Source organism: Suillus fuscotomentosus (assembly GCF_016647785.1).
Source record: "Suillus fuscotomentosus strain FC203 chromosome Unknown F5891scaffold_4, whole genome shotgun sequence".
Lineage (NCBI taxonomy): Eukaryota > Fungi > Basidiomycota > Agaricomycetes > Boletales > Suillaceae > Suillus > Suillus fuscotomentosus.
In genome coordinates this window covers 402612-415649 of record NW_024539516.1, presented here as the reverse complement: position 1 = coordinate 415649, position 13038 = coordinate 402612, and the positions used below count along the sequence as shown (strand labels likewise).

The window sequence follows — 13038 nt, the reverse complement described above, 5'->3', positions numbered from 1 at the left end:
GCCGCTTGTCGGAAAGTCTCAGTTTTTGCTGCACAGGCGAGACAGGTGCCTATGGGTGAGATCAGCATGACAAATGCAAAAATTTCAGATTGTGCTGGGATCGGTGAGCTCCTGCTGGCCTGGATCAAGATCATGGCTGCCCAGAGCGTGCAAGTGTCACTTTTTTAGATGTACAGGGTTACCTGCCTGAAGGAGGGACCATGCCATTGGAACTGAGGGCCATCATTCTTTGTATTCTAGTCCATCACCTACCACAACTGCCATACTTTGTGTTTGGAGTTGAACCATGGGCGAAAACTCTCACACCGGTATTGAATTTGAGCTCCAGCGCATGAGTGTCTCCTCTTGGGTTGCAGACCTCGCTGCCGACTCTTCTCACTCCCCAGTATTCTTCCTAGACCGATTGAGCCCGAGCCCACCTCCGCTGTGCACATGTGATCCCGACCCTTGTACCTGCTCCTACCTTGGTCAACAGAATACTACTGTTATTGCCTCAGAAGATGTTTACCCATGTATTGGCGGATCAATTCATTTTGAGCAACCGGTTCACAATGGTCGAGCCTGCCAGTGTCCATGTCATGGTGCAGCGGTAGGAATTGTTTGATGGCTTAATGGGAGGCTTGCAAATCTGACGAATGCATAGAGAGATGATGTGGATCACCTGCTGAGATGCAGCGTCCTTGTCATTTTTTCAGTCATCGCTGAACTGCAGCACACCACACCATATGGTGCTCTGTCATCTGAGGTGCATGACCGAGTGTTGGATGTCATCAAGCTCACGCCCCTTGAATACAAGTATGTGACTGCTCATCCTTGCTGTTTCGCGCTCATCCAATCGACTAGGGAAGCACTGCACTGGTTGCTCGAAGAGTATTATGTCGTCTCCCCTTTGGGTGATGGCCGACTGCAAGTAACTCAGTGCAATAGCTTGTGAGTTGTGAGTTGTGATGGGCGCCAGAAGTTAGACAATTGTGTATGGTTTTCAATGAGATGTGTTTCATTGGACTCTCGGACTCTTGGTACAACATTGCTCGGATGCGCATCTATTACGACAGTACAGAGGCAGTGCTCCTTCACATCCAGAATTCCATGTTGTCTATTGTACTGGAGTATGGGGTGCGAATGTCAGTTTTGAGTGATTGAGAAACATTGTGACTCACCGTCTGATAACAGAATTGATAGTCTCGATGTCCTGCAGCGTGAGATCAATGACGTTGTGTTTGTCGCCTGCAGCATGTTTAACGACCAACACATTTCCAATGACATTGTTGTGACTCATCAAGTCACTGGTGATGTCCCAGATCAGTGCGTTTGGTGGTGGGTACAATGCAGGATGTTCTCGGAAGAATGTATAGCCATACCCACATGCAGGCGAAGAGGTGTTTGCGATGACATTGAAGGTCTTACGTGTGCGTGCCATGTCGGCATTGAACCTGTTGTCGCCCAGGCAGTCCACCCAATGCAGCACTTCGAGTTCGTTGATGTGCTTCAGTTGCGTCACGCCATCCCTGAGAGGAACTGGCACAAGGAGAGGTGTTGAGGCTGCGGAAGCATACAACATTCCCGTGTAGCATTTCACATAGCTCTGTAGATTCGTTGTGTCAGCACAGGCAAAATGGAGGAGCAAACCCAACACAAACAGGGTAGTGGTCAAGGAGCCGCGCTTCCTGCTCTCTGGCGGTTAGCTGGTCAGAGACTGGCAAAAATGGAGGCAGCCGGGCAAGGCGAGCATTGGTCAAAGGGTTGTATGGGCATAAGGGGTTGGCGCAGTGCTCTGCAATTCGCCAGGCAGTGTTGGAGCGTGCCATGGCTGGCCGAATGGGATATCTCTTGTCCCACTCAAGTACCAGAGTGCATCCTTTGCTGTCTGCAATGTTGCGCCAAAGCGCAGGGCAGAAGTCTCTGCACGGCTGCTGCAAGAATGTTGTGCTTTCCCAAACGATGTACTGGTCATTCTCGATGCACCCTACATTCTTACCTGGAATGTGACTGGTCACCACGTGATTGAGTACTGCAACCCCGTTCAACGTCCATTCAGGGTAGAATGCCACAACGCTGCCTGGAGTCATGATGAGCATGTCCCCTGTGGTCGGTGAGCTGGTGATGATATCAAATATGTCATCGCTGATGGCCTCGCACAGTGTGATACGCAGTGGTCCACGCTGATACTTTGCAAATGCTCTCACAACTGCACGGAAAGCATAGTTGGATCGTGTGACCGCATCCACCCGTCGATAACTGAGTGAGTCCAGTATAAACCCTTGCAGCACGTCAAAGCTGCCCGATGGACACACAATGTTCAAGTTGTTTGGTGCATCATCTCCTCCAGTGAGCATCTGCAATGCACAAGATCCAGTGATGACGGCGCCCCAGGTATACATCAGATAACGTAGTTCAGCAGCATGGTTGCCGACGAAGGGATGGATGATTCGTGTGAAGCGCTGTGCGGCAATGGACTGCCCAATGGATCGTGTAAAGCGACTGCTTGACCTCCATGCAAGAATGTCGGTCAGCAGAGGGAGGTATCCATAGATTTCCTGGACAAGGGATGGCGTGCTCAGAGCTGGATCAACTGGGTCAGGTGAGCTGCATAGATCAGGGTCCATGTGCGACTTACTCATGGCAACACCAGCCGGGGTATGCAAAGGTTGTGGAGATGGTAGCTCTTCGGACACAGGTCCAGCACTGCCTTGAGTCAGTAAGGCGCCTGCTGCACTCAGGTGCATATGGATTCGCCTTCCAAGTTGGATCACTGAATTTGCCGCAAACCATCAGATGCCTATCCTAATGTGTGAGGACAGGAGCTCACCAGACGCCATGACCATGACCATACTAAGCTGGAAGGACAGGGCCCAGGCAACTGAGATGCCTACAGGTACTATGGCACAATGCAAATACCGTGATTAAGTGTGTGCCGATGTTCCTGGCATACCAAGGCGATGTGCTGAATTCACATGTCAATGATGGGCTGGATACTTGTGTTGAGTCTGAAAACCCTTGCTGATCGATTGACGTTGGATTCTGAAACTCTGACCGTATCTGTCTGCCCTACTTACTAAGTCCATGGGGTCTGTGATGACAAATAAAGGAAAGGGATACAGAGTTGAAGCGTGAAGGTGGTTCGGATCATGCCTTTGAAACTGCTTGCTTCCATTCTTGCATTTGAGAGTTATCGTATTTTAAAAATAATTTACATGTGGCCTAGACAACAGAATGGGTTGGGTGGTGGATGAAATGAGTACAATCAGGCAAAGGAGGGAATCAACATGCTCTGTGAAATGCGACATCGTGTCAGGGTCATGTGACTGACATGCTGGATTGAGCAGAGACCTGGTTCTCGCGTTTCCGTTAACCAACCTATGTATATGTATATCTTGCTCATTTTTGCCAGCCCTTGACGCAAAATGCCAGCTACGTACTTTGAAAGCACTATTTGGCACAGCATTTGGAATCATGGTTGGGAAGGCAGCTCATGTGCCCTTACATGCACTTACACTGAACCATCCCCGATTGAAGGTGTGTGGGTCTAAATTTGTCTCGCTGAGCCATACAACCTGATAGCATTGGCTGCACCATTATAGTATAGCAACTGTCCATGAGGATGTACAACGTATGATATTTATCTCAGCAGTTTTGGCCTCACTCATCATGAAAAGAGTCGTTCAGAGCATAAGCTTCCTCTTCGTCATCTATGAAGAATACGATGATGCCCTCTTGAACAAGAAATGATATGAAGTCTGGTCGGATAGATAAACAGGGTGCCCCACAAGAAGCCTACTTTGAACGAACCTTTCATCTTTGTGCGGTCTTGCCAACGACGGATGAAGTCTGATAGGTCAACGATTGGATACTGGATAGTGCCATGTGCAACACAAGTGCAATTGTGATAAGTAGAGAAACGTGGTGTAGGTGTGTTGCTCTGAACTTCAAAGTCCTTCAGACACGATATCATGGGGGATATGAACACTGACTGACCTAGCACAAGGAATATACCGGGTAGATGACACATTGCGTGCGACATCTGGAGTATGGATCAAAGGGCTGGGAGGTCAAATCACGTTAGAATTCCACTGGGTTCAAGGGGTACTCAATCATTCAGTGACTGGACTGCCAGGTTAGTCAATGACTCAAATTATTTTTCTGCTCCGCAAAGTTTCAGTTTCTGACGCTGCTGGGTTATAATTTCAACACCAGGGGCCGAGGACCGCAATCATGGCATTTGATCAGGTTCCTGGCAAGATGGCTAGTGCCACTAATAAATTTGTAAGATAAACATTGTCGTTTGGTCCTACTCCTGCTCTTCTGCCTTGCACTCCCATAATGACATCTGCAAGACGCTCAGCCCATCAGCGCAAAGTAGCCATTGCTTCAGCAGACACTGAGGCGGGCATGCCTGCAGTACCATCCGAGGACGAAATTGAAGAGGCGAAGTCACCCCTGTATGTCTCCCTGCTTGGAAGTGCCCTGTCGCGTGGTGCTTTCACAGCAGATGCTTGCAGTGAGGAGAATATCCCTGTACAGAACAACCCACGCCCCCTGCGACGACTCATGGGGGACAAGGCAGAATATTGGGTGAACGGGTCCGGTGATCTCTTGCACATGAAATTTGTGGCGAGGCTTGACTTCCATGGCCAATACAGTCGGCTTGGCCCATATTTTAACTTGTTTGACTCTGGGGTGTGTGTTGCATTTGAGGGTTGACGTTCACTGACACAGTACTTCCGTGTCTGGTCAGATCGATGTGGCCAGCCTCAGGAAAACACGAGCGCAGTTTGAACTCCACTTCCTAGCGCCAGAGGATGAAGACAGTGGGGATTATCCCCAAGAAGCTCTAGAGATGTCGTGTAGGGTGCTGGATACTTTGTCTGCACTGACTACAGATATTGAAGACACGCGTAATGCTGGTGAGTAAACGCTATGTCTGAATGACCAATCACTCACTGCAGTGCAGGCATTCCAGAGGCTGAACACCCTGCAATGTCTGGCTTTGTACGTGCGTATACTCGTGAATCAAAGGATTGCTTTGTGCTTGTGGTCCAATCCGAGCCGCTATTCAAAGACTTGCCTAAGGAGGGGACTGCTGTACCCAGAATTTCACGTCAAGACATTGGCAGTGAGTACTACCCTTTGCTTGCTTGTTCCTGATCCAAATCTAATTGTATTTGAAAGAATCGGGTGTGCTGCTAAGTCCGAGTGAGTACCTACCTACCACGATCTATAGGAGCTAATGAGATGGGCCAACCAAGGCAAGGCCAAGCAGCTTGCACAGGCTTCAGCAGCTGCGAGGAGCTCCCGTGCGGCGAACACTAGCAACCACGGAGGTAATTTGGCACTAACAATGTTCAAGTTATTTGGCTTGCTGATGGTATTGCCAGAGTTCCTGCGCATCCGCGACCTGCATGACCCAGACAATCGCTATTCAGGCCTTGGCTCACTTAAAGAAACTAAAGTGGAGTGCCCCGAGGTGCGGGACGACAAGGGATTGTTAATCCACCCTAGGGAGTATGGCATAAAGTTGGCCCGGGCCCGCTTTGTCGAGGTTGAGGTGTACCTGAAGCTGTATGGTGTATCATCTCACCTGTTTTGTGCAACATTGACTAAGTACATGATGCAGGTGGAATATCGGGAAGAGCGACAAGGACGAAGCGACCGAACGCGAGAGATATGGTTCTCACAATTACCAGCTTATCCTTCGCCGGATGCAGCTGCTGCCATCCATGGAATACACGATGGCGCGGATGCTTGCTAAAGGCAAGAGGAAGGCATCAGAGGATCTTGGCAGTCCCTCACCTGTCAAGAGGCCTTCTGGCATCACCAGTGAAGACAAGGAGATGGAAGATCTCTGATCGCTGCTGACTCTGGTGTTGTGCCTTCAACATGGCTCTACCCCCCAGTGTATCACATAACAACGCGAGGTTGGTTGTACCATGTCTTGATTTCTTCGGTAGCTTCAACAGCTTAAAGTCTCGAACACCCTTCTCAGTTTTACTACCACTTTGACTCGAATGACGTGTATGTAATGTGAAATGACAGGAGACGTATACCCTTCATTGTGCGCATCAGTTCTGATTGGATTGTGATGTGTGTCATGCCCTGGCTTTGAGAAAACACAGAAAAGAGCTTGTATTCGGGGAGTGGTGTGATCGACAATGTCTATATTATATGACACTGCTTGGGCACCTATCAGACCGGGCACTATCTAGGAGGTCCCGCTGATTGGGTGGACTTCACACAGCCTGCTCGCCTCCGATGCAAGGTATTGGGCCAACTGAACACTCTCCGTGTAGACAGTTACAACTTGGGTATCAAATGCAATCGTACGGATGGTGCCTGCTTGCGGTCAGCAGGGAAATAACAGGGTGGGTGGAGAGACAAACGAGTGAGCAGTGAGTCATTGCCATTGAAGTCATCCATGACCAGGAAGATTCCAGTCGTCGGGCGTCGGTGGTATGGGGTGCCAAAGGTTCTGACTTCACTGGCAGCAACTATATCAAAAGCCGGGCTGGCACGACCTTGCCTTTGGACTTGTTGTCTTAAGTCTATCAGTTTCTATGCTTGGTTGAAGGCTTACCATAAATAAAGGCACCACGTCCGTCGAAGATCTCAGCTACCTCGCTTATGGCAGAGGTCACGGTGCTCATGAGGATTTGAACACCTTGAATGCGCAAGGAAAAGTGAATGCGTGAGCTCTCGTGCAAGTTGTGAGGCATGGGCTACTGCAGCAAATCCAGAGACAATCGAAGGGGGGGGGGGCTTGCTTGCAACAGTACATCACTTGGGCTCCGGCCGGACATAGGTGGCTGCATAAACAGGGGTGAGTGATCGACATGTCTCACTTTCTTACAGGACAGACGCTGCTGGCATAGAACACTAGCCTGTCAAAAAAAAAACAAGAGGTTGAGCGTGTCACGGAAAGATAAGAAAAAAGGCTGGGGATGATAAGGCTAGCAGTGACGATTTGGAGAAGACTACAGGTCACTGACGGATGACAGTCGGGCATATCTCACATATAAGCTGTAGGTGAGGCAGAAAACTACACACCCATTATGTCCCACGACGACTGCATGCGCCCAGGAATGTTCTTGTCAGGTAAGTCGCGTGATGGTATGTGTAGGCAGCCACCCTAAGAAGTTCGCAGCTGAAAGATGTGGCCGGCAGTCATACCGCATTGTGGGTCTGCAGAGAAACTGTGAATGCTACTGGGAACGGATGTTGGATGTTGATTTTCTGAACTTGTCTGCAGTGGCCAGACAGTGTCTAGATATGCGGAGGCTGGCCTGTGCGTGTCCTCCTGACTTGCCCCTGCGTTGACGGCTGATGCTTAACCCTCCTTCAGTGGTCGTGGAGATTGCCGTGTATCATGACCACAGTGTCCTATTCATTGACGATGAAGTGTTGGCACTGGCTTTGGCCGAGTTTGTGAATGAGGGCTTCTGAGGTAATACACGATTGCTGGCTCACCTATTACATCCACACCTCTTAGCAAAGTGGTACCTAACGTGTTCGCATGCTACTATGTTCAGTCCAGAATGTTGAATGATTTGCAAGGACCGGCGAAGCTCATCCTGTGATAAAACATAACACATTCATGTGACCATTGCGACCGTCTGACACCCCAGCATAAAGATTTAAATTGCGGTGCGCTGTTGATAGTTTGCGATGACGGTGACATGAGCAACCGGTGCAAGGTTATTAGTCGGCAACGACGGCCCCTAGTACAACAATTGTCGACGTGTTATTGCGAGAGTCCCTATCGTGGGAGTAGGAAATACAAAAACGGAAGTCAGGGACTTGGTGCGCACGCACCGCTACGATTCAATATTAATATCAGGCCTCAGGCTTGAAGCTTAAATTAAGCTTGAATGTACGTGATATGATGGTAGACGAAAAGGAGGAGAGATATGGGCAGCTGAGATTGAAAAGGAGACAATAGGCACGCACGTGCACGAATTGATTCCGTGGGATTAAACGCTCCATGTTCGATGCCCATAGGACAACATGGGATAGTCACTGCTCATCGCTCCATCACGAGGCTAAATGAGTGACAGTCAAAGAATGGCTGCTCGTATATATTAGCACTGGCACTACCACTGCGTCTTATCATAATATTTAGGTGCTGGAGCGTTAGTGTAGTACTCGAAAAGCACGACCAAAAATGGCGAGGAATAATGTATCATCTGAATACATCTACGACCTGTCGAGACCAGATAAAACACGAGAGCCAACAGGGTTAAGTAAATGCCAGAATGCCCTGCCCGCGCTCAGGATCGCTCATCCGATGGACACGGACTGTCTGGCCGACGTGGATGTTGCCCATATCTTGGGGCGTGATCAGGATATACTGTTTCTTGTCCGAAGCATTGGCGGTGTCGATCATCATCTTCATACTGATGCGGCGATTGACAGCATCCATGAAAACGTCGAACTCATCTAAAGACGGTCAGAAAGAGGAGTGTATCTGCATGTGTGCACTGACCTAGGCAGCGAAGAGGGCAGCCGATCGCATCCCAAAGTGAGAGTAATAAACAGATCGTCGAGAATGATTTCTCCCCGCCACTCAGTGACCGGGGATCTTTGTCCCTCCCTTGCGTAGCCATCTGATCATCGGTTTGAACCTGATTACAGGACGTAAGCCGTAGGTCATTCGTATACAAAGAGACATACCTTCAGCTGGAGCGTTTGGTTGGCATGGTCAAACAGAATCTTTCCAAAGTACCCACGATTGGAAAGATGGTACTGGAATACAACCTTGCATCGTAAAGCAATGTGACGCCGGAACTCTTGCCAGCGGGTTAAGCGAATAACAAGCGACCTCTTCAGAGCCTAAAGAATAGCGTCAGTGAATTGCACCATTAGTGCGAGCCAGCCTCACATTATTCAGCGCAGCGAGACTTCTTAGTTCCTTTTCTACGCTGTCTAGGACAGCTTTCGCATTGTTCACTTCAATCGTCATTTCCTCGACCGTTGCGCCATGCCTGCGCTCCCGTTCTTTGAGTGCTTTCTGAACGGATTCAAGAGTGCGCTCCACTACATCGACTTTGCGGGGATTTTCAACCCGTTCGCAGTACTCCTCAGCACTCGAGGTCCAGTTCTGATAGAAAGTTAGCGCTCAAGCTCTGTTATGAATGCTGAAATACTGACTATGAACTCTTCCTGTAGCTGTTTCGCAATGGCATTAATAGCTTCAACCTTTTTAGTTTCGTCCTCGAGCTTCTTTGTGTAGTGATTTTTGTTGCTTTGGGCTTCAAGACGACTCGTAGCAGCGTCCTCGATCTTTTTCTATATTCTGGCGTTAGGTGACAGCAGACGGAACGTGGAAGTAACACTTACCTGAACTCCCTGACGTGCTTCTTCAAAGTTATGAATCTGGCCTTTGATTTTGTTCAACTCCACAAGTAAAGTAGCCTGTTCTTGATCGATAGCGGTTCTCCTACCGACAGCATCCTCGAATTGTTGCATGATCGAGGTCTTTTCCGCTTCGGCTTCCTGTACGGAGAGGACTGTCAGCCGGGATAGATGAAATTCACGTGAACATACATCTTTCGCGCTTTGCAATCCCATGATATCAGCCGGCATCTCTTCTTTTGCCTCCTCTTGAAGCGAAGCAAGCTCTTGTTTCGCAGCACGGTGAGTTTCGAATAAAGAGCGTTCTTGCGCCTAGCAAACCATGCGTGTTCAGGAATGGTATAACGGAGAGGAATGGGTGAGACTAACATTCATCCCATTGATTTCGCGTGCCAGGGCTTGAAACTGCTGTCTGAGCTGAGTAGCCTCTTCTTGTGCAGCCTTACATTCGCCCTCTGCATTCTGCAAGTTCTCTTGCCAAGTGCTACAAAATGATTCAGCATGATTGTGAGATCGTACAATATCGACGAACCTAAGCACAGAGGCAGAGTCACTTGATGTGAACATCATGTTGCGGGGGTCATTTGGAGGAAGCCTTTGCAATTTGATCGACTGACCACCTCCCTCGGCATATCGATGGACACGCATGTAATCGGCTGCCCACGCGACGCCTCCTCCATTCATGCGTTTCAGGATGTTGTCAGCATCAAGACGCTTGGGTGCAACGACCGTACGCTCAATATTTGCTTGGTTGATTAACAGCCGGAGGACGTAAGGGTCTGTGATCTGGATAGCAGAATTAGGTAGGTAGTAATGAAAACAGTACAGACTTACCTCCAGGACACGAAGAACAGTGGGAATGTGATCGGGTGGCTCCCCTGCACTGAAGTCAAACATGTCACGCTCGGATATGATAATATTAATATGAAAGCTGTGTCATGGTCAGCCTGACGAGGTAACACAAGGATTGACTAACGCACTTCTTCGTCTGGTCAAGTAACCTCTTGAGTTGTGGTCTGTCCCTGGCATCAGTGACCGCAAACGCACTCATCAGGCCTCCGAGCTGAATTCTCATCAAATCTGCCCACGCCACGTCCTTCAGTTTGACATGTATCCCAAGCGGACCAACAGGCACGTCCCCATGCCACCTCATCTTCGCAATCTGGTCGAGGACACCTTTGATGTCTCGGCCGTACGGAGCAAGTGCATTCTGTCCTTTCTCCTTGCACTGAGAAATCATACTCTGAGCCGTAACAACACGCTCCTGTGCGCTGTTCTTCTTGGCTTCGGCGGCGAGCCCTTTGTGCTTGATGCTGTCCTGCTCAGCCAATTTTTGACGCTTGGCTTCAAGGAAGCCCTTGTGCGCTTGATCGGCGTTCGTGACATCTGTTCTGGCGGACTCTAGTTTTCGGTTAAGCTCGTCTCGTTTTACCTGTGTGTCTGCAGCGAGACGATGCTCTTCTTCAGCAATATTTTTCGTGTAGTTATTGATGGCATCGTTGAGAGAGTTGAGAGAAGTGTTCATTTGTTTCTCGTCGTTCTATGAAAAGACAATCATGTCAGACAAGAGGTAAAGCAGAAAATTAGGTATATAGACCTTGAAGTTTCCTATCTTCACCCGGTTGCTGCGCATTTTCTCCTGTAGATCGTCGCGCTGCTTGGTGAGGTGATCAATATCGCCAAGTGCGGAATACTCCTTATCGAATTGTTCTACAGCATCGGAGGCAAGCTGGAATTGGGACTAACGAGAATATGTGAGCATATGAATATCGGTACCGATGACTTTCTAGGAGCTCACCTCGGCTGTCTTCATCTCAGCCTCGATCTTAGGCAAGCGGCGTTCCGCCTTCGCAACTTCCTCAAGCTTTGCCTCCATTTCCTAGAAATTATGGCTGCATCAGTTCGTTATTCACGATACACACAATCAACCATGTCATGCGGATCAAGGGGGATATTGAGAAGATCTGTTCTTACCGCTTGCTTCGCTGCGACGTGAGCCCAGGCAAGCTCCTTCTTGAGCTCATCAACCTTGCAGCGCTGCTCTCTTGCTTTGCTTGCTTCTTCAAAGCGCACGCTAGCCTCCTTGAATGCAGCGCGTAGGTCAGGGAGAACTTGCTTTTTCTGGTGCAACACCTTCTTGGTCTGGTTGATATTATCAAGGCAAGCGTCATATTCCTCAGAAAGCTGCGATAGCTGGGTACCTCGCAGGAAGAACTGCGATGCATGTACGTGAACTAAGTACACTAGAATGTGGAAGCAAACTAACCTTGTATTTATCGGAGGGATGGGATGCACTTAGAAATTGCCTAGCAGCATCTACGTAAACTTTAACATGGAATCGAAGACGCATACATGCACGCAGTACTCACCTTGACTGAGGACGTTCATGGGATTATCAACTTGTATGTTCATGTGATCACAGATGGCCGAAAGCTCGTCTCTCTTTGTGGATACAACCTTGCCGTCCTTACTCTTGATTTTCCACGAAGAAGATCCATCCTTAGTAAATTTACGCGTGATAACGATGCTTTTTCCATATTCTTTGGGTTTATATGCTTCTTCGCCCTGGTTCTTGAGCGAAATGGTGATTTCTGAAATCCTTGTGTGATATCTCAAGGTCAGTAACACAAACCTCAGTGAGCGTGTCAATCTTACTGTTGGCCCTCACGAATGAAAGATTTCAGGCCGCTGCCGCGTCCTGTCGAGTTTGCTTTTCCTCCAAGTGCAATGGTGATCGCAGACAGGACGGCACTCTTTCCACCTGACAGGTCAAGTCAATGAAACGAAACGTCAGCTATTCGATATATAGTACTCACTTCCATTGTGACCTATAGAGCTATTTCAGCATCTGCTTAACACACTCGAAGTGACACTCACCAATAATGAAATTGATCTGAGGTCCGAACGTGAAAGTAAGTCGTTTGTGGCACATGAAATGGTGCATCTCAATGGACTCAATTATTCCATGCTCTGCAATACCCTACGGCACATAAATCAGCTTGAGCCATAGGCAGAGGTAGCCGACATCCTACTTACACCAAAGGTATTGCGCTTCTGCTCGAGGCGCTGGCGAATGGCCTCGCCATTGAGTTCCTCGAAGCGTTGTTCCTCTTCCTCGTTGTGCTCCTCCTGGGTTAGATCTTCTTCGTCTTCTTCGTCGTCGCTATTCTCCTGACGCGCCTTACCATTGCCATTGCCAGACTTCCTATCACGGTGTCGCGACCGGTCAACAACGACCTCATCATCGCTATCGAAAGTTCTGGCACGCTTGGACTGTTGAGATAAAGCATTTAGAGCCTCGTCGTCGTCGTCGTCAACAGCGACTTTGCGTTTTGTCATTATTGCTGAAGGTAATATGGAAGACAGTATTATGTGTGCCACTGTACGTGAAGCGCGCCGCAACGCGTTGCAATTGGAAGATTGCCACGCTATCAATAAGAACAAACAAACTCAACCTAATTACAGAGTCCTTCATGTAATTTTCTTCAGGTTGTACACATTCTACATACTTGAGCGAGACGTACCGTAAACTCGAGCAGGTCTCTCGTCACTCTTGGTCTTACCATCCCATTTTAATGCTCCCTCCTGTATAATTTGCTTGATATGTGTACGATTGAAACCAAGCCGAGCATGGACTCCATTACTAATCCCAGCACTGAGCAGTACTGCTAAGCGGCTTAGTTGCTTTTGCAT

General features: G+C 48.7%; 5 protein-coding genes across 5 annotated transcripts; 2 read left to right on the top strand and 3 right to left on the bottom strand.

Moving 5' to 3' along the window:
* Positions 1–286: 286 nt before the first annotated feature.
* Positions 287–934, top strand: F5891DRAFT_1181934 (uncharacterized protein; the record flags this gene model as incomplete). Its single annotated transcript, XM_041366091.1, has 3 exons — positions 287–589; positions 644–795; positions 844–934. 3 exons carry the CDS (start codon positions 287–289, stop codon positions 932–934), a joined length of 546 nt encoding a protein of 181 aa, XP_041232096.1.
* A 139-nt stretch (positions 935–1073) lies between these two features.
* On the bottom strand, positions 1074–2831 carry F5891DRAFT_1181933 (uncharacterized protein; the record flags this gene model as incomplete). The annotated part of the gene is made up of 5 exons (XM_041366090.1): positions 1074–1104; positions 1161–1585; positions 1641–2572; positions 2618–2752; positions 2810–2831. 5 exons carry the CDS (start codon positions 2829–2831, stop codon positions 1074–1076), a joined length of 1545 nt encoding a protein of 514 aa, XP_041232095.1.
* Positions 2832–4320: 1489 nt separating this feature from the next.
* On the top strand, positions 4321–5874 carry F5891DRAFT_1238274 (uncharacterized protein; the record flags this gene model as incomplete). Its single annotated transcript, XM_041369676.1, has 6 exons — positions 4321–4677; positions 4736–4904; positions 4952–4989; positions 5222–5321; positions 5376–5559; positions 5615–5874. 6 exons carry the CDS (start codon positions 4321–4323, stop codon positions 5844–5846), a joined length of 1080 nt encoding a protein of 359 aa, XP_041232094.1. The 3' UTR covers positions 5847–5874.
* Positions 5875–6199: 325 nt separating this feature from the next.
* F5891DRAFT_1181931 (uncharacterized protein) lies at positions 6200–6710 on the bottom strand (the record flags this gene model as incomplete). Its single annotated transcript, XM_041366089.1, has 3 exons — positions 6200–6330; positions 6378–6524; positions 6572–6710. 3 exons carry the CDS (start codon positions 6708–6710, stop codon positions 6200–6202), a joined length of 417 nt encoding a protein of 138 aa, XP_041232093.1.
* Positions 6711–8230: 1520 nt separating this feature from the next.
* F5891DRAFT_941410 (uncharacterized protein) lies at positions 8231–12684 on the bottom strand (the record flags this gene model as incomplete). Its single annotated transcript, XM_041374340.1, has 18 exons — positions 8231–8430; positions 8477–8615; positions 8665–8823; positions 8873–9091; positions 9142–9253; positions 9314–9486; positions 9538–9657; positions 9715–9829; positions 9878–10131; positions 10180–10276; positions 10326–10876; positions 10964–11086; positions 11144–11224; positions 11320–11559; positions 11766–11778; positions 12001–12106; positions 12205–12325; positions 12382–12684. The coding sequence occupies 18 exons, from the start codon at positions 12682–12684 to the stop codon at positions 8231–8233; spliced, it is 3126 nt and encodes a 1041-aa protein (XP_041232092.1).
* Positions 12685–13038: the final 354 nt, after the last annotated feature.